Raw genomic sequence first — 24,507 nt, 5'->3', positions numbered from 1 at the left:
GGGATGATGGGAGTTGCAGTCCCAACACATCTGGAGGACACCAGGTTGGGGAGGCTGGTTTAGGCACTCAGAGCAGGGCTCCAGTCAAAGATCTGAGCAAGCGGGGAGGTCTGTACAAAAGGAGATGCCCTCTAATGTATCCTGGTCCCAGACTATGTAATAGTATTATTATATAGCGTGGAGAAAGAAAAGCAAAGATAACCAATCAACAACCCAAACGCAAAATCAACCAAAATTAACCAATCAACAACCCAAACGCAAAATCAACCAAAATTAACCAATCAACCACCCAAACTCAAAATCAACCAAAATTAACCAATCAATAACCCAAACGCAAAAGAAACATACCATAACACAGCAGTGACAGTAGTATGAAAGCAAAAGCAGCTAGTCAACCCCATGGAGAACGCTCCCAAACAGACAAATTTTAATTAAATGACAAAGAGCAAAACGGTATCATAAGAAGGGACTTTCTTAGGCAGGGGTTTCCAAGGTGTCATTGAAAATTCTGAGAAGGAGATGGACAGTAGCTCAATAGTCCTAGATTTGGCCCCTGGCATCTGCTAAAAAACCATCAAGTAATGATCTTCGGATGGGAAAAAGCATTCTCTGCCTGAGACCAGAAGAGGCACTGCCAGGCAAAATGGTCAATACTGGGGCTAGATGGACAAAATATTCTGATCTGGAATCGGTGTTGTTGTTTTTAAAGGACATAGAAGAACACAAAACTATTACGTGTGGCCATACAGTACATGTTACAGAAGCTCCTAATATCTGCTCGGTGTCCCTGTTAATCTCACCTAATAGGCCCAGGAAAGTGAGGATACTAGCCCAAAGATGCAAGCCTGCAAGCCCACTATACAGCAGAAAGTTCGACTGCACATCAGCAGAGGGAGATGAGATGGGAAGTGTGGTCATTCCACCAGTCCTGCTGAAAGGCCACATGCTTCTTCCCTCCACATCCGCTTTTCCTTGTGCACCGTCTTCTTAGATTGTAAAAAGCCTGAGGGCAGGGACTGTCTTGTTTTTACTGACTGCATGTAAGCCTCCCTGGCAGCCTTTTTGGCTGAGAAGTAGGATAAAAATGTTTTAAATAAGCAAGACAAACAGTCCCATTTGGTGGAGATTATGCAGGAGAACCTATGGCTGGTTTCCACCCCTCCCCACCCTCCCAATAAGCTTCCTCCACCAGATAAGCTTAGCCAAGCAGTCTTTTTTTCCAAGCAGTCTTAGCTGAGCAGTCTTAAACAGCTGGACTTTGGTGCTTTTGTGATCATGTTCTGTAGAATTCCCTCCCCAATCTCACACCAGAGGACCAGGTGACCCACTTCTGTGGCCAGCCACGTTCAACGTGCACAGGGGCATCCTGCACTCAACAAGCCCCTGAGGCAGAGTCTGATACGTTTCTGTTCCCCTCCTGCAGGAATGGCAGATTTGTTTGGACCCTGGTGGAATCTGGAGACATCTTCCATTTGGAAAGGAGCATTTGGGAGTGGAGGATAAGTAGGAGACCATCTCAGTCGTAGAGGTGTAAGGGATCTTTGAGATCGTCCTTCCAACCCCGGCTGACCAGCCTCTGCTTAAATATACGATGGCGTTTTTTATAACTCTTATATTCTTAATAAGACAGGCAGTAAATAAGCCTTCGGAGAGGCACGTTAACCTTTCAGAAGCGGGGGGGGGGGGCGGTCTGTGCACAAGCCAGGAAGCCACCAACCAATTGGCGGTTGGGGAAAAGGTGGTAGGGCCAGGGAAGAGGGCGTGGTGGTCTGGGTAACCCCAGAGGGCCAGATTGGAATCCCAGGCAGGCTGGATTTGAACCCCAAACCTGAGGTTCAACACCTCTGCTTTAGAAGGTGCAGCTTTACATCGTAGCAGGTGCTGTCTCAGCAGAGGTATCCACTGGTGTGTAGGAGTAAAAGGGGAAGGCCTCTTCCAATACGGCATCTGCTATCTGCTGTTTTCATGCATACTCATTAAAAAAAATCCACCTCACCCTACCCCAAGCATGTTGCCCAATTAATCAGGGATGCCTTTTAGTAATTAAAATCAATCTGATTAAAGGTTTGTGTTTTTTTTATTATTATTATTATTATTATTGAGTTTATTGCATTTCTGAGTTGCGATTGCAGGCTGCATTCTTATCCATTTGTGGGAAATCTAAGCATGTAAGCAGACGTGCCTCTGGCTCATTGCCCGTCCCCCCTGCCCCTCCCACCCTCACACACCTTGAATATGGTGTTCTCGTCGTCCTGACTGGGGATGTGCCGGGTGGCATGGCGCCAGGGGATGTAGAAGCACTTCCTCTCAGCGTTCATCCAGCGGAGGCCAGGGTACTGGCCGCTGTTCACTTGGGCCACCAGCCAGGGCTTCAGGCGGATGCGGCGGGGATGTGAGCTCATGGCGATGCTGCCAACCAGAGGAACCCTGACCTGGAAAGTAAAGGGAGAAGCCGTCAGGAAGCCCAAAGCCTGGCCCCAGGATAGAAAGCACAGCCCAGAAGCCATCCAGCACGATAGGAGTGCTGGCAATCGTCTGCGTGCTCCCTGCTTTGGGCACCACAGCTCAGGGGGAGAGCACAAACTTTGCGTGCCGGAGGCCCAGGTTTCGCCCCCGACAGCCTATCCAGCTAAAAGCATCACAGGAGCAGATGATGCTGGGCTACATACACCAAAGGTCTCACCATCAGACAGGGGGCTTTGTGTATTCACTTACTCTGGCACACTGCGGATTTAGATCAGGGCTTGGCAACATGTGACCATCACTGCCACCAAAATTTGTGGCAAAAACCTGGTGGATTGCTGCTGAATTTTGGTGGCAAACCACTACAGAAGGCTAAGATGGCTTGCTTTCATGCTAAAATTGGCTGTTTTACCAATCCACAGTGGTTTGCAGCTGAAAATTGGTATGCCCTAGCTGGCTATGGGATGATGGGAGTTGTAGTCCAACACATCTGGAGGGCACTGGGTTAGGGAAGGCTGCACTAGACTATAACACCAGCTTGGAGACATCATTTTTGTCCAATGGCGCACCTCCACATCTGGCTGGGGTTTACGAGACCACAGAACGTGGGATGAAACACAAAGCCTGCTTCCGTTGTGCTGGGAGAAGCTGGTGATCTCTCAGGGGTTCCTTGGCAACAGTTGCGATTGTGTGGGGGCTATGCCCCAGAGCAGGGGATGGCGGGGGACACAGCAGTTTAAACAGTGGGGGTGAGTTTGTGAGAAAGAGAGGAGCAGCTGTCTTATTGGGGACTGGGAAGGAGAGACGTCTGGTTACCAGATTCAAAGCGCTGAAGACTGAAATCATTCTATTCCTGAAGGTACTTATTTTAGCGTTTCATATACTACCTTTTCAATTGCATTGTCCAAGGTAATTCACAATTACAAAAAGGGCAAATATAAAAAAATAGGAAAACAATCAAATACTGTCCCCCTCCCCCAAATTAACAACTCAAGAGACAACACCTAAACCAGTAGGCTGGAGGGAGGGGAATTAAAAACAGAATACAATGCACCTTACCTAGAACTACAACTTGTAGGATTCTTTGGGGGAAAACCGACGATATAAAATCAACATAAGCTAAGAAGCAATAGGTATAAACCTGTTCCGGCCAGGAACCCAACTGCAAGTGAGACTGTAAACACAGCCACAAGGCTTAAAGCCAAACATGTAGAACAAACTAAATGAAAAAAGATACAGGGTTGTATCTAATATTTGTCTTACTTCACTAAGTATGGAGACCCATTGAAATGAATGGGAATTAAGTTAGACTAACCTTGGAGAAAACCCACAGTGCTGGCAGGCTAAGCTGACAAGCCAGGTGAAGTAGACACATTTCAAGTTGGCTCCTTGCATTTGGGAAAGGCTCTCCCTCAAGGCTCCTCACCATGAAGTGTCTCCTGAGGAGCCCTGAGTTCAGCCTTGGCTTCTCTGGACCACCCTAGATCCGAGGGGCCCCCTCCTTCCATATGAACTTGCCACTGTTATGAGATGCTCACCTGAGCCCCTGCTCCCTGTACCAGAGAGAGGGCTTTTTCTGTGGCAGTCCCCTGATTCTGGAATGCCCCCTTGAGTTATGCTCTTTTAGATGCCAGATGAAAGCCATCTGGTTTACCCAAACGTTTGGCAGGAAATAAATACGGCACTGCTTATGATTTTTCTGTTAAATGAAGAGCTACTTAGGATGCGGATGCCATGTCTGCTGTCCACGTTACTCTTACTTGTTCTGTGCTCCATTTTTATATTGCTTTTAATCTCTGTTACATAAGCCACCTCGCAGAACATTCGTGCAAAAGCAGGGTACAAATCTTTTAAATAAAAACCAAAAGACTGACTCGTTCTTCAACTGCTACCTGTCTCTCCCCACCCGAAATAGTAAGCCTTATGAAATCCTCCATGCCGCCCCCCACCCCGCCTCCCACAACCATCATGACTATTTTGTACAGGACTGCATGAACACTTTAAAAGTATCAGAATTCTGCATCAGGAAAAGCAGAATTCAGTAAAACGGATAAATTATGCAAATAGAGTAAATTGGCCCAAACTTTCTTACTGTGCACAAGTAATTCTGTACACAAGTAATCCTCGAGGAAAGAAAAGACTGAGCTGGGGTGGGGTGGGGGGGCGTAATAGAAATCCTGCTTCTAACAAATGGAATCTTACATAGCCATGCTGACTGGGAATTATCAGAGCTGCAGTCCAACACCTCCAGAAGGCACCAAGTTGGGGAAGGCTAAACTAAGCAGACATGCAGCCAGTTTCCTAAAAAAGATCACTTACACTGGAACACCTCCCGATTGTCAACCTAAGCTTGCTAGCAGCTGGCGTGGTGTAGCCATCGGTTCAAGAACTTGCCAGTTCCCTATTTTGACAAAGTGTTGGGCCCAGAAAAATAAGATTTTACCAGAGTAGTCAAGAACAGCGCTATTCCTTCTGGATGCTTTGCTTGGTACATCCCAACGTGTTTCCTTTTCTCTCTGTCTGTTGTCGTTGCAAGCTTCTAATGCATCCCACACATATTTTTTTCAAACTCTTGAGATGACTCTGATCTCCCAGGATGACTCAAAACCTCCCAATTCTGGTTCCACAGGTGTGACCACACCACTGAACATGCAGTGGGACAGTCCCTGGCGCTCATGTGCCTTCTCTTTCTCTCTCTCTCTCTCTCTCTCTCTCTCTCTCACACACACACACAAACACACACACGCGCGCACACACACACGTTCATTTGTACAAATTTAGTCTGGGTCGGGAGAGAGTGGAGGCCAGGAAGGCCTGGCGTGCTGTGGTCCATGGGGTCACAAAGAGTCAGACACGACTTAACCACTGAACAACAACAACAACAGCTGCTACCCACATTTCCCTGTTCCCTTTCCTTAAGTAGCCCTCCCGAAAACCTGGCTGCCTACTGGCCAGCCTTCCTTTTCCACCTTGGAAAACTTCCATCTGGGCAACCAACCACCATGGCTTCATCTTCCTGAGTAGCTCACAAGGCAAAGTCAAGAAATCCCAGGCTCCTCGGTCCATAAAGCTTCTTTGGCATGAGTGCAGTGCTGGCTGCCCTTCCTTTTTTCTCCCTGTATTAACCTGTGGTGAGATGGCAGACTTGACATGGGGGGGGGGGGGGCCAGTATTCAGGGTATAGTAGCTCTTTGTATTTTGTATAATTATTGTAGTAATTGATCATGCCTACTTTTTCCCTCCTGGTTTCAGGGGAGACTTGCCTTTTATAATGGTAAAAAGGTAAAGGTAAAGGTGTCCCCATCCAGTCGTGTCCGACTCTAGGGTGCGGTGTTCATCCCCGTTTCTAAGCCGAAGAGCCAGCGCTGTCCGAAGACGCTTCCGTGGTCATGTGGCCGGCATGACTGAACACCGAGGTGCACGGAACGCTGTTACCTTTCCCGCCGAGGTGGTACCTATTTATCTACTTGCACTTTCTTGCTTTCGAACTGCTAGGTTGGCAGGAGCTGGGACTGAAGATGGGAGCTCACTCCGTCACGCAGCACTCGGGTCTCGAACTGCTGACCTGCCGACCTTCCAGTCTGCAGTTCAGCGTCTTAACCACTAAGCCACCGCGGTGGTACATCCAAATAATTTGCTATACTGGCTGCTGGAGTGGCATATAAGTCTGTATTTTTGGTGAAAATACGTGTTGTATTGTACTATTCCCTGGTTTGTTTAATGTATTTACAAATTTTGTGTTATTAACTGACCTGATGTTTAAGTTCTGAATCGAAAGGGTTTTTTTTAATGAGTTTATTGTAGTATTTTTAAAATGTTAAATTTTTCATATTGTTTCCTGATATTATTGTATTCTGTATAATATTGTGAGCCGTTCTGGGCTTTCTTTTGGAAGGAAAAGTGAGATACAAATAAAGCACGACCGTGATGATAGGTCAAGCCCTGACAAAAGTGTACCCTCTGTAACGTGAACGAGAGAGCGAGCGAGCGCAGGGGAGTCTCCTGTTCAGATGAAGCCCGCATGGTGCCCTGAGCAAGCCACTGTTCTTTCAGCCTCATACAGGGATGGGAGTTTGGCCACCTTGACAACTGAAAATGAGCGGCCATGGATTTTAACAAGAGAACTTGGAAGTTGACACATATGGAGGGCATCCGCTTTCAACAGGAGTGCGAATTGCTGCTCAAAACCTGCTGTTTCGGCACATCCCAACTCAGGGAGGGAATGGCTAAAGTCAATTGCCTCAGGCACAACATATTATTATCTGAAACTGTGCATATGAAGCTACGAATGGGAACTAAGATACGCTGAGCAGTAAACGCAGCAAAAGGGAATCCATTTTCTCACATAAGATCTCCTGGTGGATGGCTAAGATCTCCAGGAGATATCCTTGCAGGAGATGGACCTATGGGGACTGGATCCTATACTCTGCTTTGAAAAATTCATTGGAAAAGTGAAGTATAAATAATTTAGATACATAAAATCATTTGTGTCATCAAGATTAAGTCTGTAGACATTCGCCTGTGAGGTAGCTTGCTGCACCTTAAGACAGGGTGGACAAAAAAAAGTGATTTTTTTTTCAAAGGCAAATATTAAGCTTTTCTTAAAGAATGACTCAGTTATATTAAATAATCTGAATTTAAGCAGGTTAGAGCTTGTTGTTGTTGTTTATTCGGTCAGTCGCTTCCGACTCTTCGTGACTTCATGGACCAGCCCACGTCAGAGCTTCCTGTCAGCCGTCGCCACCCCCAGCTGCCCCAAGGTCGAGTCCGTCACCTCCAGAATATCATCCATCCATCTTGCCCTCGGTCGGCCCCTCTTCCTTCGGCCTTCCACTTTCCTAGCATCAGCATCTTCTCCAGGGTGTCCTGTCTTCTCATGATGTGGCCAAAGTACTTCAGTTTTGCCTTTAAGGTTAGACCTAAAGTTAATCAATTTGATCATTTCTCAATATGGATATCTATACTCTACCTCCTAAACATGGATATTTCATTTTCACATTATGAAAATAAACTGCTCTCATCTGCCTAGTAACTTATCAATCATGGGCATTTCATTTTTGTTTGTTTTTTGTCAAGGCGAGACTGGGCCAAGGCACGCGAAGCAGAAAGGAGCAACACTGGAAAGAAGATAAAACTGTCCTGTGCGCAGCTTCTTATATTCTCATACTTTACCTCACACATTGTCCTGGCTGCTGATCATAAGACAGACCCTATACAGGAATATTTTAAAGACATTCCCTCTATAGCTAAAAGAAAGGAAAGTGTGCAAAATATATACCTGTGACAAAGAGATGCAAGGCCTAGTGGTTATAAGAATGAAACAGCGTAAATAACACTATTTACTCATAAAATCAACATGGTTCAGTGGTCACATTTGCACCATTGTTTAGGAAATATATGAAAAACTCAATGGGAAATATGACTTAAAGCAGTGGTTTAAACTGGCCATTTGTCTTGCTGATTAGATCACTGATTTAAATCGCCTTGACTTAGATCAATCTACCATGTCTCAAAACTTTTTGGATGAGATTCGATTGCCACAGTTTTTAAGCAGCTGGTTAGATTAATTTTTAACTTTGTATTTTGGGTAACACTGCTTTAAATTTGGTATGTTTTTTTGTAATACTGTTCTTTGCCACTTTGAACATTTTTTATAGAAAGATGGGGCGTAAATGCTGGAAAGGAATAAATACATAGATATGTGTGGCCGCGCTTCTGGAATAAACCAGGGAGATTCAAAGACACATTCCCGACAGGGCTGCTAAGGAAAAATGCATCACCACAGGGAGAAAGGTGAAGTTTTGCTCTAGTGAAAATACTGGTTAGGCAACCAGGAAATAGGTGCTCCTGAGGCACAGCAGTTGCCCCAAGGGATCAGCAGTAAAGAATGCTTAACCTTGAAATTTAGTCACATCGGCTACTGATACTACCACTAATCACATGGAACTGGGATTTTTCCACAGAGGGCCTGCCTTGCTTCCTCCTCCTCCTCCTCAGAAACAGTGGTGGATCTGCCTGCTCCCCACAGCTATTTAATGCTATTTGGAACTTGCTGTGTGTATGTCCCAGTGAGGAAACATTCTCTCAAGGAACAGTTGTCTCCTGCTTCCTGATGCAGAAAAGAGATACTCAACAACAGGGTATAAATTCAAAAGGAGCAGATAATCTTCATCATTCCCTCTAACAGCGAATTCAGGTGGTGAGTGCCAACCGAAATGGAGCCGAAATGGAGCCTCTGAGAAAGGAGGAGGAGGTATCAGCTCTGGGGAGGTTTGTGGGAGTAACAAATCAAAACAAAAAACTTTAGGAAAAAACCTGCCCCCCAAAACCAGCTCAATGAAGACTGAGCACATTCAGTAGCCATAGAATGCTGAGCATCAGTGGGAAGGGAAATGGGTAGGGGGGAGTGGAATGCTCTGCATGGAGAGAGTGGCTGGAAGCCTGCACAGGAGCACCCCTGCTAGGAAGCAATATACTGCAACACCGTGTTGCAAATTCCACTTGTCTCTACTGTATTCATACGTCTTCTACTTGCAGCAAAAGAGCCACGCTGGCTGGGAATTAGAGGAGTTGCAGTCCAACACATCTGGAGAGTGCCAGGTTGGGGAAGGCAGAAATATAGTGTGGCACAAGGTTGTGTGTGCCAGAGGCTCATTTAATTAGATACATCCAGTGAATGTATCTTGAATTCTTGTTTTTTCTTGAATGCAACATGCCTTTTGTTCTCTCCTGCACTGCTTGGCCTTTTGGACAAGCATTCTGCTTCAAACAAGTATAACGAACATGACACAAGTCGAACAAGGTAGGAAAAAAGACGCCCAAAGCGGCTGGCAGTAACTTACCGAAACAAATACAATTTTAACAATAACAGATGACCTAACGGCAAAAATACTGTAAGAAAAACTAAGAATTCAATTAACATAATACAAAATTCATTATTTCAATAGAATCATAGAATAGTAGGGTTGGAAGGGGCCTACAAGGCCATCGATAAATAAGTGGCTAACGATTGGTGGATCAGACAAGCCTTCTCCAAGTCCAAGGCTCGGACTACAATTCCTGATCCACCAATTGTCTCTTGGGCAGAGACTCGGGAGCAGGGATGGCCTGGAACAGCCCATTTGCCTGTCCAGGGCAGACCATAGGCAAGCGGCCCATAAAGAGGGTTCTGGGCAGCCCGAAGAGAGAACAGCTGAGGGGCTAAAGACCTCCTCTCATTAAGGAGAATTCCTAACAATGCTTTTGTACAAAGCGCTGTGTCAACATTTCTGCACCACCGCAGGGGCACGCAGGTCCCAGCAAAGGCCAGTCTGACAACTCGGTGACTCCTGTTTAATAACAGTCACCAGCAGCGAGAGGCCTTTGGCTTCACACCCACCTGCTCCTGTTGGGAAAGGAGGAAGCACTGGGCGTTTGCCACTCCCCAAAGGCTGCAGTTACACAATCCCCATGAGAGAGGCTTATCCATCTGTTTACATCCCATGGCCACATTTTGGAAAGCAGGACATATTCTTCTCTTGAGAGGAAGACGTGAGTTCAAATCCCAGCTCAAGCTCTAGCTAGGAATGTCAGAGAAATCGGCAACGGAGTCAAATGAGTTTGGATTTCTGACCTGAGGATTCCACAGTGGAGCAGCTTTTTCTGAACCGTGCAGGCTTGCTGACCCTTTTTTTTAGCTTTGGGAGGGGTTTGTGCTGGTGCGCATTAGCACTTGTGTGAGGTTGCGCTACTGCACATTAGCGCAAATGCGCATTTGCAAACAGGAATGAAATTTTCATACATTCCTAAAAAGCACACAAATCCGATTCCATCAATCAGCACGTGACAGAACGAAAGGTGTCTGACAATCTGCAAAACAGAGACAGAATGGATTTAACAAAATCTACACTAGCTCTGGCCTTGCTGGATGATTTCAGTTCGGGCAACTGTATTTATGCCTCAGTATCCCATGGAGACTTCTGGAAGCAATCTCTCAGTATCCCTGACAGAAGCCTATCCAATCCAAAAAGCTGTTCTCTTGGAAGCTAGTTGTCTGGGGGCTATTTTATAAATGACATAATGGCAGGCCCAGGTTTCTAATGGCCAGAGAATGACTGTTATTGGGCAGATTAAACATATAATGAATTAATAAAGGGGGAATTGCTTCCCTCTCTGTTTTAATAACACTAAACTGTACCTTCAACATTCATATGATTTGCTTTCTAGACCTTGTACTTGAATACATAGATGAGCTGGAGCCCAGACAAGTGGCCATTTTACCACGTCTTCTGCCACACAGCTACACTAGAAGCGTGGGAACACCCTCCTTAGCACTTGGCACAATAATACTGACAGCCAAGTTACCTCAGGGGAAAAGAGTGTTTAGTCCCACATATGCAGTGCCTCTCAATTCTTGTCCATGCTCAGCAGTGGTCAACCCAATCCAGACTCGTGTCACTTCTTCCTTGCTAGCTCTCCTTCCACTCACATCTGTCCTCACCAGTCTCCTCAGACTGCCTGTCCTGAACTCATCTGGAACAGCGTTTTCTAATCTCAAACTCCTTAGGACATTTTGTGCTTGTGTCCCATTCTCAGAACCTTATTTTGAAAAATTAAAAGACCAAAGCTACATATTTGTTATATGGAAAGATTTTTTTTTTTAAAGTATGCTTTCATCTCTCCCAGGAGATCAATGCTTTTAAAAGTCCTAAAGCAACCTTTCCTCTGCCTTATCTGAACATCTTTTCTTCAGATTTAATTACGGTACACATTCCCATCATTATTACTTTCCTAGGAGAACCACAACATCAGCAGCTAGGCAAGCTCAGAAGCAGACATGCAGACATCCCTCTACAAGAACTGTACAGCCAGTGTGGTGTAGTAGTTAAAGTGAGAGACAGGGACTCAGGAGACCCGGGTTCTAGTCCCCACTCTGCCACGATCCCCACTGAGTGCCTTTGGACCAGTCACTGATTTTCAGCCTAACCTACCTCACAGAGTTGTTGTGAGGAGAATCGTATATGCCACCCTTGGGCTCCTTGGAGCAAAAGACTGGCTATAAATGTAGCAAGCAAACAAACAAACAACTTTGCTGTTTAAATGCATTTTAACCCATTAGCATCCTCCTGCTGTCAAAGACTTGGCTGGTTAGTTCAAATACCCCCCCCCCCCGGCAATGGCTTTGCTGTTGCGATGGCTAGAGGGGAATGGGAAGAGCCACTGGCAGGAGGACTGAAAAGCTGGGGCTGAGGCACCGCCGGTGTGACCTGTGTGATCTTCTCCCACGGAGCCTGCAGGAACTGAAAGTGCAACAAGTGTGTGTCTGCTTTGATTACTGTTCCCCTGGAAATATGACTCATTGTGTGAGGGGGAGCTTTTGAAATGAGGAAAGAGGCCAACTCGTGAAGAAATGAAACAAAATCTCCTGCAAAACGGGGGACCTCATATGACACACAGGGATAAATCAACATCGCCCACTGTAGCCCACATGAGGCGCGTCACCACATGGGGCTGCCCTTGAAGACCGCTCGGAAAACTCGGCTAGCCTGGAGAGGAGCCGCACGGCTGTTGCCCAGCGCTGGCTGCACAGAGGACGTTACACCAAACCTGAAAGCACTCCAACGGCTGCCAGTTTGTTTCTGAGCCAAATTCAAGGCCCTGGTCACAACCTTTAAAACCACACAGTCCTATAGAGCGGCTCCAGCCGATCTTGGTTGCTCCAAACCGCAGCTTTTCCTGAAGGGTAAAATGGCCACCTGGGTTCGGCTACAGTCATTTGCTTGTAAAGTGTAGTCAGGCCATACGAGAGAAAAGGACATAAAAGAGCTCTCTGCTGGATCAGACCAAAGCTGTATCTCAGCCTTCCCCAACTTGGTGCCCTCCAGATGTGCTGGACTACAACTCCCATCACTGTATTCCAATACATCTGGAGGCACCAGGGTAGGGAAGTCTAGATCAAGATCTCAGGGTGGGGGGACAGAACCAAGGGGGCCAGGGTATTTTCTGCTCAGCTGGGGAGCCTTTGCAATTAGCCTGACCCCCATGTTAATTGGGCTCCACCTTGAGCAACTGAGCACGGCCAGACTTTGCACATGCACCCTCTGTCGTCCCACCAGACTGATTTATAGAGTGCCCTTTCCCTAGGAGCCAGGGGGTCAGGGATCCCCCAACCTTGTTGAGTCGGTGGGCACATTTGGAACTGTGGGTCTTGTGGGCACTCTCACAAAATGGCTGCCATCAGGGGCTTGCCCACTCATAAAACAGCTACCATGGTGGGTGTGGCTGGTCATAAAACACTCATTTCCCAGGAGGCAAACTGGTGAGACTAAAAGAAAAGTAACCTGGCCAAGAAGTGAAGTATAAGGCAGAGGCGGGATCTGAGCTCCAAAACACAAAAATGCTACTTTGAACATAAATAAAGATGGCTCTGGAGGGCAGCACTCCACTTTGCAAGTGGCCAGCCTCCCAATTAAACATAATTTATAAAATCTTAAGAAATAAACTAAGAATCCGGAGGAGCAGGGAGCCTGCTGGGAACCAGGAGTGGGATTTGCCATGTTGGAGACCCTAGCACTGAGTGATCACAGCCCACATTCACACGTCTAGAATTCGGAAGCGGGGTTTTGACAGCAGCGGGTGCGTCCTTAACGCTTTGGATCCTCACAGTTCTAACACTCCAAACGTGGTACACACTGGCAGGATTCTTTGCTATCTCACAACATCCTTCTTGGTGGGGCATGCTTCTCGAATCTCACACTGCTTTGTCAACGCTTTCCTCGCCACTTGCGTTGTCTGTGCACCCCGCCCCTGGCCACTCACCAATGTGAATGGGGGGGGGGGAATTCCCTCCCCACAACTATCTTTTTAAAAATCTTCCCAGGAGACAAGCAATTAGCCCCCACTGTGACTATTTTTAAATGTACGTTAAGGCGCAACCCTACGCATGTTTAGAAAAAAGTCCTACAACTCTCAGCATTCCCCAGCCAGCAATGCAACAGACTTTTCTCTCTCTGAACATGCACAGGATTGCGCCCTTATAGACTTTTTTATTTACACACATATTTGGCTCCTGGCTTGGGTGTCTTTAGGTTAGATTTTTATTGTTGTATATTAATGGTTTTAGTGAGATAGTATGGTTTTATTATTGTTTATTTGGTACTTGCTTTATTAATATTGTAAACCACTCTGTGTTCCTTTTGAAGGAAGGGCAGAACAGAACAAGCATTATAGACGGAGAGACTCTGAATGTAGCGCAAAATCCATCTGCTTTTAGGACAGATCTACCTTACAAAGAATCTCATTTAATAGTCATGCCCTGTTCGTAGGGAACTGTGAGAACTGTTGTTCTGCAAGGCAGGGGTTGGAGAATTTCTGGTTGAGAATTCTCAGCATATACTAAACAACTCCCATGGGTCTTTGGAGAAAAGTGTTGTATAATTAAACTAGACCTCGTTGCAGACTGGGCCTTTTTTAAGTGTACCCCAGAAAAAAATCCTTTGTCCTTATGCCCAAATCCATTTCACCCTTTCTTTGGTTCTATCCCCCAAATCCACTCCTCCCCCTTCCTAATCTCCAACTGTGACAATAGCTTCTTTTTTTTTTTTCCCTTTAGGGACTACAGTCAATGAAAACACTAAGAACCTATGAAAACTTGTTAAAGCAAAAATCTACTCTTAGATTGTGTCTCAGAAGGTGAGGCAGTGTAGAAGGTTTAGGCTATGAGAGAAGACAAACTGAACATGAGCCAGCATTGTGATACTACAGCACAAAAGGCCAAAGTCATTTTAGCTGCATAAACAGGCGCATTTTCCTCCCAAGACTAAACTGAACCATATTGCTTTACAATTGCAACACCATCAAATTAGACCATTTGTTCCAATGTCCTCTTGAAATTATCTCCTTGCATTCTTGGTGTTTGTCTCAATGCAAAACTCCATAAATTACAGTCTTTCTGACATTATTCAACAGACTCCAAGGTTTAACTTTACAACAACCCTCAGGCCCTGATCCCCCTAACCAGTTTAGCAAGTGTTAGACTTTTTTTTTAAGTACCAAAATACCCTGACTTAATTGCTGTATGGACTGCAGCTGTCTGTTTGTTTTAGACCTCATGCATTTGTCAGCGCTTAATATTAATATTTTCAATTAATCAACAGTTTCCCCTCTCTGATGGAAACATTTTATTTCTTGCATGATGCAGAAAGTGAGATGAAACAAAGGAGAACGTAGACATTGCCCACACACTTTCAATCCTACTTCCACAGCCATGAGGACTAGAACCTTGCCTTTAAAAACAAAAAACAAAAGTTGAGATTCGCACTACCAATAATAACTTCAGTTATTGCAGAAAGCTACTCTTGTTGATCCGGTTTCCTCTTGGAAACTTTTGGTGAGAGGCCCTGGCCGCATCTATATGGCACCGCTTTGACCCCCCACCCCGTTGCAACTGCACAGCAATTTGGCTTCGAGTCAGCATGCCCTGCGATACACTCGCGATGTACTGCGCTCGTCCCTTACAGTCTCACTGTGCCCTTTTTTTTTGGCCATTTTACTGTGCAGTCCCGTGAGCATGGGGATGTGACATTTCAGCGGCTGTTTTGTATTTGAGGGCTGTGCTGTGTCTTTCTGTCCCTTTTAAAGTAAAAAGTGAGTGTTTTGTGCTCTTTTGTCAGTTCCCCAGCCCGAGACTCTTACGATGGTTCGCACCTACAAGCGTGAGCACTACGTGCCTAGCCATTGCTCCAAAATGGTGGCCGGAGCGATGTTGGTCCTTGCTCAAGACACCACCCCCGTCCAGCTCTTGGGTACTGAGGCCACAACCGCTGCAAAGATACGAAGCTACAAAACCGTGTGAAAGTGTGATTAAAAAGATGAAAACACCCCTCTGTGCCCCTGTAACTGCGCAGCTGCAAAGGGATGGGGGAGTAAAGGGGCGTTACAGAGTGACGCAGGCATTACGCATGCCTACAAAACACCCACTGTAAAATACGAAGTCAGTTCGGGGAAGAAACAGACGGCCCACAACCCTGGGGAAACCCACAGCAAACCCCCCTAATCGCAGTAAATTGCCACATTTCCCGGGCGAAAACCATGGATGGCTGCGAAGTTGCGACCATGTCATCTATCACGAGGGACCTTGACTTGCACCCGCCACGGAGTAAAAGCCTGGTGTAGATGGGACCCCTGTCACACCTGGGCAGATAGTTCCATTGTCCAGCTCTTCTGAAAGTTAGGTCGCACATTTCCATATGCCCGAAATCCAGCTTGCTGCACCTTCTATACCAGGCATCCCTTACCTGGGGCTCTCCAGATGTGTTGAACTGCAAATCCCATCACTCTCAGCCAGTGCTCCTTAGCAATCATAGTTATCGTTTCCTCAACACTTACAAAGTGCTTTACATTATTTACCATTTTGCAAGGGAGGTTGAAATCGTTCCCATTTTACAGATGGGGAACCAAGGCAGTGAGACAGTGACGAGGCCAAGGCTTCACCGTGGCCCAAATGCAGAGGTGGACTTGAACCCAAACCCCAGTCCAGTTCTCTTCCCATTATATTTTATCCTTTCCTTCAAGAAGCTAATTTTTACCTACTCCCTGCCCACTCCTAACCTAGGGATCAGGGCAATTACAATTTTCAAGAAATGCTGATAAAAACCAAGACAGACCTCCAGGCAACACGAACAGATGAAGACAGATGTAATATTTGTAGGGCCGTGGGGCCATTCTGACAAGCACACTCATTCTGTTCAATCCAAATTTACAATTTCTTCTTCAGGATCACACCCCTGGAGCGGAGAGAGAATTCTGCAATTTTGAAGGAGAACCTAGCTGTGCTCAGTGTCGATTGGCTGGCGAGTGCAACGTCATCCAGAAAACTCCCCACACCAATTCTCAGGGCAATTTTGCACTTTTTAAAAAAGTGATCTTTAAAATAAAATTAACCTTTCAAAACGTGGGCAAGCCCCCAGAAGTACAGGGCAAAGGATAGGAATAACAGCTTCAGTTTGCTGGTATGCCTGCCGTTTAGCTTGTGAAACCAAGGAAAAGCTGGGCTCAGCCTATGGCGGAGAAATGCACTTGCATGCTCCATTTGCAGATTATATCTGTCTTCACCCACTTTGATTCAGCAGGTAGTGGTTGTCTCATTAGTCTCAAGGGGGAAAGGGTCCAAAGTCGGTAGGAGGCATATTGCTACAACCACCAAAACTAGCCCAATCAAAGTGGCCATTATTTCACCTATTTTCCTTATTTAATGGTTCCCTCGTTCTTTGTTACAAACAGCTCTGTGCAAAGCCCAGACAACACTTTTATTGATCCTCCAGTTTAGCTTTAACAAACAATCCCCAAATCAGTGCAATTAACTCCATGGTAAGTTTACCTCCTTTTTTTCACTCTCCCCCCCAAGTTTCATTCTAAACACCATAAAAAAGGGTTTCAGATAAGCATCTACCAAGGATATTTAGAAATACTCTGCTGGCAATCTCTACCACCTCAGGACAGGAGACTGGGCTGAAAGACCTTTTCCAAGCCAACCTGCAAGCTCCAAAATTGCGTGATGCCATTTCAGAAGCAAGAGAAAGCAGCTAAACCAGCTCAAGGCCTCTCCTGACAACCCGCTCAGGCCTCGGCACCATGAGTCAGCCTCTCCTGGCTTCCAGCTGTGTCAGGAGCTTGTGTCACAGGATGACACCAGTGGAAATCAGAGGGGTCGGCTGAAAACCACGGCTGATCACGGCAGCAGGCCCAGAAGACAGAAAAGGACTCCCAGATCAACTCTACTTCAGGGCTGTGCAAAACAGAAATCTGTACTTTTGCATATGTTCCAACTATCCCTTAATAGCAGGGGTGCTGATCCCCAGGTCCAGACCCCAATTTGGCCCTCCTGGGGTCCCCCCCACCCCCGAAAGCTTCTCCAAAATGGAATTTGGCCCTCAGGCTGAAAGAGGTCCTGCAATCCTGCTAATAGGGACAGTTTCTTTTTGTTCGTTTGTTGTTTGTTACCTGTTCCTGGTAGATCAGTGTCCCTGTTCCCCCCACCCCCAGTTTTGCCTTTCGGGGCTGCCTTGTTAAAACTGTGTTAGGATTAATCTAGCTCATGCATAGTTCATGCAGGAGCATGAACTCCGAAGCACCGCCATGTGGCACATAGCCTTTCATTTCACATACATACCGCAGCCGCTGAGACACATTTTCAGCTGTAATAGCACACCGTCTGACAGTTATACATCTCTGATACAGATTTGCCAGACCAAATGAATAGACATGGTCTTTGCTTTTAAAACAGTTCAGGACAGGCTACTGCAGGATACTAGAAAAAACACACACCAATGGTTCTACAATATGTTCACATCAGTTCAAAACATACCCTCAGCAGCTGCTGTGCACGAAATGGAAGCCCTTGCATTCCACAGTACCTTAGTGTTCAATTGCATTAATTTATACACACATGTGCATGAGAGACAAGGGTCTGTACACAGCATGAGTCATTTTGGGCTCAAAAGAAATAAAGAACCAAGTTCAGAAAAGTTTCCGTGCCTCCTGGATGCTGTCCTTCCTGGTTGCTCTTCCAGTTACCTGCGGCCATCTACAAACCTGGCTTACCATTACTATTGCCCTGACCAATCCCCCTCACTGCTCAGACCTGAATTGTGAAAGGCCTTTCAGGGTACAGCTGCTCTGAGCTGGGTTCCTTCACTGGCACAACATCACAGCTGCAGTGTTGCACTGATGCTGGAGACCTTGGCCTCAGCCCTGTCCACGTCTTGTGTGCTTGGCCTTAGTGCGCAGAACATTAAGAGGGAGACATGATAGCGGGCTTCAAATATCTGAAAGGCTGCCATGCAGAAGATAGAGCAGACTTGTTCTCTGTTGCTCCAGAGGGCAGGACTAGAACCATGGGATGGAAATAGCAGGGAAGCAGATTTCGGCGAAGAACTAGAAGAAACGTCCTAATGGTAAGAGCTGTTCAGCAGAGGAACAGACTGCCCCGAGAAGCAGTGGGCTGTCCTTCGTGGGAGCAATGTAAGCAAAAGTTGGATGGCCGTCTGTCAGGAATGCAGTAGTTGCAGATTCCTGCACTTAGGAGAGGGTTGGAGTAGATGACCTCCAAGATATCTTCCAAGTCTACGATTCTGTGATCTTGTCTGGCACAGTACTCTGTAAAATCTGACTCATAAGACTGTTCAAATGCCCCCCTTTTTAACTGACTCTTATTGATGTTTCTTTGACGGTATTGTTGAACTCTTTCAATTGTATGCTACCCTGGGAGTTTATGCTGGACAGCTGCCAAATTAACGAAAACAAAACAAAATTACTATGCCATCTACTGCCAAGCTAAACTCTTATTATTACGTTTGTGGGTTATTCTGTGGTTCCATTAAAACACCATATAAGCATAGAATCTAGTACTGAGCATAGAAATCAGCATCTCAGTGTGAAGCAAGTTTTTAGCCCTCATGCATGTGAAGATGCGATTCCTGGACAAACCTCAAAGCAAAGAAGATGTGGTTATGGTGTCATGCGTTGCCCTTCCCCATGACTAGGAAAAGCTGAATAAATCAGGCAAAAACATATAGATACATTAAAATTTGCTTTGTTTGCATAATTAATGCTAGCCACAGAATCCTGCTTTCCTTAGGATACAATTTCCAGTTTACCTTACTGTAGCAGTATGTAGATATTCTACTTTGAGGGAACCCTTTCTGCAGTAATGTCTATTGCAGACCTCTGAACACCCGCCGTTGGACATATTGTAGGATGCTCACTCAGTTCACTCTCAACATGGAACCGACGAGGCCCTGTGTGAACCAGGAGAGCATCAGTGCAAGCCTTCAACGCAACTCTGTGCCTGTTTCATGCAGGGGAAGGTTGTGGGGGGGGGGGTAGGGTTATTTTTCTAATAATTGGGGAACATACGGTCAACTTCTGGGAACTCTGGTGTTCTCCAGTACATGTACACAAATACAGTTCAGCGACTGGTTAGCAAACAAGGATCTCCCTCATATCCCACGACTCAGTCTGAAAGGCTTTCCTTCTGCCCTGCGCACCTCTTCCTGTCATTTCACCGTGGGCTCCGAAAGAGTTTCTCTTCTGCTATTCCAGCCTGCCCCTCCCTTCTACGTCTCACTGCTGGCCTCTGCATCAGAAAACAACCATGCTCACTTCTGCTTCCTCTCCATATCTGCAAAATCTAAGCAATTTCTGAGATGCAGTTTGAGCAAAAGCGTCCATGCAGCGTTAAGTCCTTCATGACGTAAGAACCTAAAGAGAGCCCTGCTGGATCAGGCCAATGGTACATCAAGTCTAGCATCTTGTCTCTGACAGTGGGTACCCAGATGTCTTTGGGAAGACACCACCACCACCTCCACGATTTGTCCCCTGACAACTGATATTTAGAGAGGTACACTACCCTTGAACATGGAGGCTCGATCACTGATAGTTGCCAATAGCCTTATCCTCCATTAATCTGCCCAATCCTGTTTTAAAGACTTTTAAGCCTGTGAACATCGCGAGATCTTGTGGCAGTGAATTCCACAGTTTAACCAAGTGCTACAGGAAGACCCAAACATACAGAACATACGACTGCATGAGCATGTTAATCAAACGGATGTTGTTCAATGTTATTCAAAAGGCACTAAGAAAGCGTATTCCTCACAACCACCACCAACTGATATTAGCCAGTTGATGTAGCCTCTCTTATCACAACTGGTGAAAGAATAGACTGAAACCACAACTGATTCCATCTTTTTCCAGAGTTTGTCTTTCCAGCATTTAAGCGATAAGGCTACCTTGCTTGTGTCTTAGCCTCCAGATTAAACACAAGATAGATTGGATCAAGAACTCCATAATTATTTACACACAAAAAATGAAACACAATTTTTGGGAAGGAAGGAAGTGGGGTTTGAGATGTCAGATATAAGCTAATGATGTGTCCCAACCAGTTGGATTTAGCACTGGGGCCATGGGTTCCAATCCAGAATCGTTTTGCCATGGCTTGGTGACATCCTCCTCTCTCCTTCTTAGCCTCAGTTTCCCAACTGTAAAACAGAAAGAATCATAATGGTCTACCCCCTAGGGTGGCTGTTTTGTAGAGCAAACACCAGAAGAGCTCCAAAGCACTTTGCATCTTAAAAGGACCACATATACACAAGGTAATATTCATTAAAACAACAGCTACTACCTATGTGGTCCCAAGACTGAAACAGAGAATGCAATCCATGCCCACAGACCAAAAACACAAGGTCCTTAAAAAAAAAAAAATACCGAGAGGGGTTTACTTTGGCTCTTGCATTATGTAATTTATTTGAAATATTTATACACCTCCCTACATCGAAACAGATTTCAGGGCAGTTTACAGCACTTAAAATGCAAACTAAATAAAATAATCAACCAACATTACAGAGGCAGACTTTAAAAATATATATATCATACTTAAAATGCCTGGGTATATAAAAAGGTTTTTGCTAGGCACCTCAATGGGTGTAATATTGGTAGAAATATTTTTGCTTTTATATCACAAGGGCTTTCCATTCCAAAGCAAGACTTTTCTGCATTGTTGACAGAGCCAGAAGAAAGCGAGACTGTGCCAGCAAGCTACCCAGGGCCTTTCACTCACAGCAGGATCTGGGCAGGCAAATGAAGTTCAGGGAGCATTAAGAAGACACCTGTCCTGGCAGGGGGCAAGACCCCTTTCCTCCTCTCTGCCTGGTGTCCTCTCTGTCTCCCAGGCCCCTGCCTTTGGAACTAGGTTGTCTTTCTGACCTGTCCTCTGTGAAAATACATTGCGACGGGGTGGAGTGCTGCACAGCTGCCCTGGCGGGAAACTTCAGGGGCTCGACAATTCACCGCAGGGGCACACAGGAGAAACTCTGGAAGCAACCTGGGCTACCTCAGTGTTCACAGCCCCTATCTCTTCAGAAATAAAATGGTCCTTCAAACTATACGGAAGGTAAGCATGGAAAAGGCATGCAACGCGGCAAGCCGTCTGGTCAGTCACTCGCACAGAGGGGATCCCCCTTCCCTAAGAAGGCCATGGGGTGCCAGCCTCCCCCAGCCTGGTGCCCCCGGATGTGTTAGGCCAGGGGTGGGCAGAAGGTAGCTCTCCAGGTATTTTGGACGTCAGCTCCCAGAAGCCCTTGCCAGCTTGGCCAATGGTCAGGACTCCAAAACATCTGGAGAGCTACTTTCTGCCCACCCCTGGGTTGGCTGACAACTCCAGGTACCATCTGCTGGCTGGGGATAATGGGTGTCGTAGTCCAACACATCTGAAAGGCACAAGAGCGGGGCTCACGTCCTGCTTTCCCCAACCTGATCTCATCCGCAAAAAGCACTTTTTTGACATGTGCGTGTGCGTGTGCGTGTGTATATACACGATTTACTAATTTTAGCCTCGAGCTGTGCGGGTATATTACGGTAAGCGGCCTTGCTCCTGGCGGGAAGGCCGTCTACAGGGACCGTCATGCTGGGAACCCCTCGACCTGTCACGCTCACGGGCGAGGCGCTCCCACCGTCCATCCCCAGAAAAGCCGGACGTGAAATCCGCGGAAAGCCAAAGTTCTACCAATCGTGACGTTCGGGGAAGGGCCGAGGGGGAGCTCTGGGGGGCGGACCGGGGGCGCCACGGTTCTCCCCGGCCCGACTCCCCGGGAGGCGAGGCGCCCACCTGGTTCTCCTCGGAGCGAGGACGGGGCGCCCGCCGGCGGGGCCGCCCGGCGTCGTCGGTGCGGGAAGCCGGACTCCTCGCCGCCGCAGGAGCCGGCGGCGGCGCTGGGCGCGCGGCGGCGGGCTCGCTCCCGGGGCCGAGGCGGGGGCCCCAGGCAGGACGGCGGCGTGGCGGCTGCCCTCTCCGGCGGGGCTGCGCGCCGCGGCTCTCCTCGGTCCCCGCGGCGAGTCCCAGAGGAGCTTCCGCGGGGAGGAGCCGGCCGGCCCGCCCCGACGGGAGGGAGGGAGGCGGGCAGGGCGGCGCGGCGCGGCGCGGCGCGGCGCGGCGGCGGGGGCCTCCCTTCCGGGCCGCCGCCAGCCCGGCCCGCCCGGAGCCGCCCGTCGGGGGCAGCGCCCCCGTCGGCGCGCTCCTCGCGCTCGCCTGGCCCCGCACCTGCCCCTCTCCCCTGGCCGGGCCCGGCCCACGCGGCGCTCACCTGTGCTGCGCGCGCCGCCCGGCGCCCGCAGCCAGCCCACCAGCGAAACAGCTCCCCGGACCCTGCCCTAGCAAGCCACCTAGCCCACCTGCCCAGCGAGCCTCTCTTCCCCGGCCCGGCCCGGCCCGGCCCGGCCCTAATGCAGCCGCTCCGGGCCCTCGCCTGTAGCAGACCACACCTCTCCCTCTTAGGGATCGCGCGCACCTGCACAGAGCACTCCCCCTTATCTGCCCTGCACCAATCTCATGTGTTCCTAAACCTGAACAGGTTGCCACCTTCACTGCCCAAGTCCGTGCTCATTACCTGTCCCGTACCCAGATTTGGACCTGCCTGAACTACCAACCTCCTGTGCGTTGCTGTCCTATAGAAAAAGCTCCTCCCCACTCCCCCTTCCTTTATCTTTCAAATACTTCCTAGTAGGAGCAGCAGCAATAATCATAATCATATAGTCCACCATCAGCGCCTGGCATTTTACAGACCGTGTACAAGAAGCCAGGTCCATGCCCTGAGGATCCTCCAATTTAAAATCCAGTTCATGACACTCAGGGTGCAATCCTATGCATGTTTAGACATGGCTGGCTGGGGAATGCTGGGAGTCGCAGGATTTTTTTTCTGTTTAAACATGCACAGGATTGCACTCTTAAGCAAGCATCTTCTGATGACCACTGTGGATCGAAGATGCATGGTTAACAATTTGCTGTGCAAAAACCATGAGAAAAGGGCATGTCCTCCATCCATAAAAAGATATGTTCACAACGAGGTGGGAAGTACAAGGGGATGAGCTTGCATATGTAGTGTGGTGTAACAGCAGTTCCATGGTGAAATCACGGAACTTTTGAGAAAAGTCTGGATAGGCGATGGTCAGAGAAGGCTACGTTTCCCAACTGCCATGCAGCAAACTGAGACACAGGTTATCAGGGACCCTTTAATGGCAGCAGTGGGGGAGACATATGGATCTGACCCCATGTGGCACCATCCACCAAGAAGTTCTGTGCAAACATAATTGAAACCAAACATAAACTGCAGCAGCACTACGTGTGCAACTCCTGTTCCTTTCAATGAAGTGTGTGTGGAAGAATCTCCTGGTGAGTTGTGCCCCACAGTGACCTGTGGCAGGGTGTGCCGTTTGGATTTTCCACCTAAGGCAGCCTTCTCCAACCTGGCGCCCTCCAGATGGGTTGGACTACAACTCACAGCATCCCCCCAGCCAGCCATGTTGTAGCCCAATGCATCTGGAGGGCACCTGTTGGGGAAGCCTGACCTAAGGCATTAAGATATATTTAGACAGTCCAACTATTCCGTTTTGGGTCCTGCATGAAATCCAAGGGGACTTTTTTCTCTTCCTTTCATTATTCAAAAGACATGAAGATCCCATGATTCACAATACAAGGTTTGTTGCTTGTTCTCACAACCATCTCATTGAGTGTCAGTCAGGGCTCAGATCCTGCCAACACTGACTTGGGACTGCCATGTGAACAAAACCGGAGCTCTGATGTTTTGCAATGGCAGGGGAAATCCCTGGTTCTCTTCCACCAGACACCCCACCCAGGACATGGCAAGTTCATGAAAAGCCAGGCAGAGCAAATTCCTCCAACCCCTGAGGGTTCTTCCACTGGCAATCATTAAATGGATGACTTGGCTTCTGAGGAAATTACTCACCTAGATATCCCCCAAAATCCTCCAGGGCCCTTACCCAAATACACCAGTTACATCAGCAAGGATTCACCCCAGAAATGGGTGACTGCTCTGACTAAGAGTTTCTGTAATACAGCCAAGCAATATGCAATAGGCAGCTGATTAGCAAATCTCCTGATGTCACTCATACAGAATCAGAGGCCAACAATTTATGCCACTGATGATTTCCCGTTGCTTTTGTCCAGTGGAGGCACTCTTCACACAACCACTGAACAATTCTCTAGTACAAGCCCCA

The 24,507-nt window shown here is 47.4% G+C and overlaps 1 protein-coding gene across 2 annotated transcripts in view; it reads right to left on the bottom strand.

The window, feature by feature from the left end:
• Nucleotides 1-22,764, bottom strand: part of IRF5 (interferon regulatory factor 5) — a 37,106-nt gene extending 14,342 nt beyond the window's left edge. The window contains exons 1-2 of one of the 2 annotated variants that reach the window (XM_084808925.1): nt 22,666-22,764; nt 2,229-2,432 (exon numbers count right to left, since the gene is read on the bottom strand). In XM_084808925.1, coding sequence (XP_084665051.1) covers nt 2,229-2,402 — 174 coding nt within the window. In that variant the 5' untranslated portion in view covers nt 2,403-2,432; nt 22,666-22,764. Of the gene's footprint in view, nt 1-2,228; nt 2,433-22,102; nt 22,333-22,665 lie in introns of those variants that run through there. The other variant, XM_084808924.1, reaches the window with a different exon arrangement.
• Between the last annotated feature and the right edge of the window lie 1,743 nt (nt 22,765-24,507).

This window comes from Heloderma suspectum, chromosome 7 (assembly GCF_057233095.1).
Source record: "Heloderma suspectum isolate Gila_16-S chromosome 7, 16-S_ref, whole genome shotgun sequence".
In the NCBI taxonomy this organism is placed as follows: domain Eukaryota; kingdom Metazoa; phylum Chordata; class Lepidosauria; order Squamata; family Helodermatidae; genus Heloderma; species Heloderma suspectum.
This window is presented reverse-complemented; position numbering and strand designations above follow the sequence as displayed.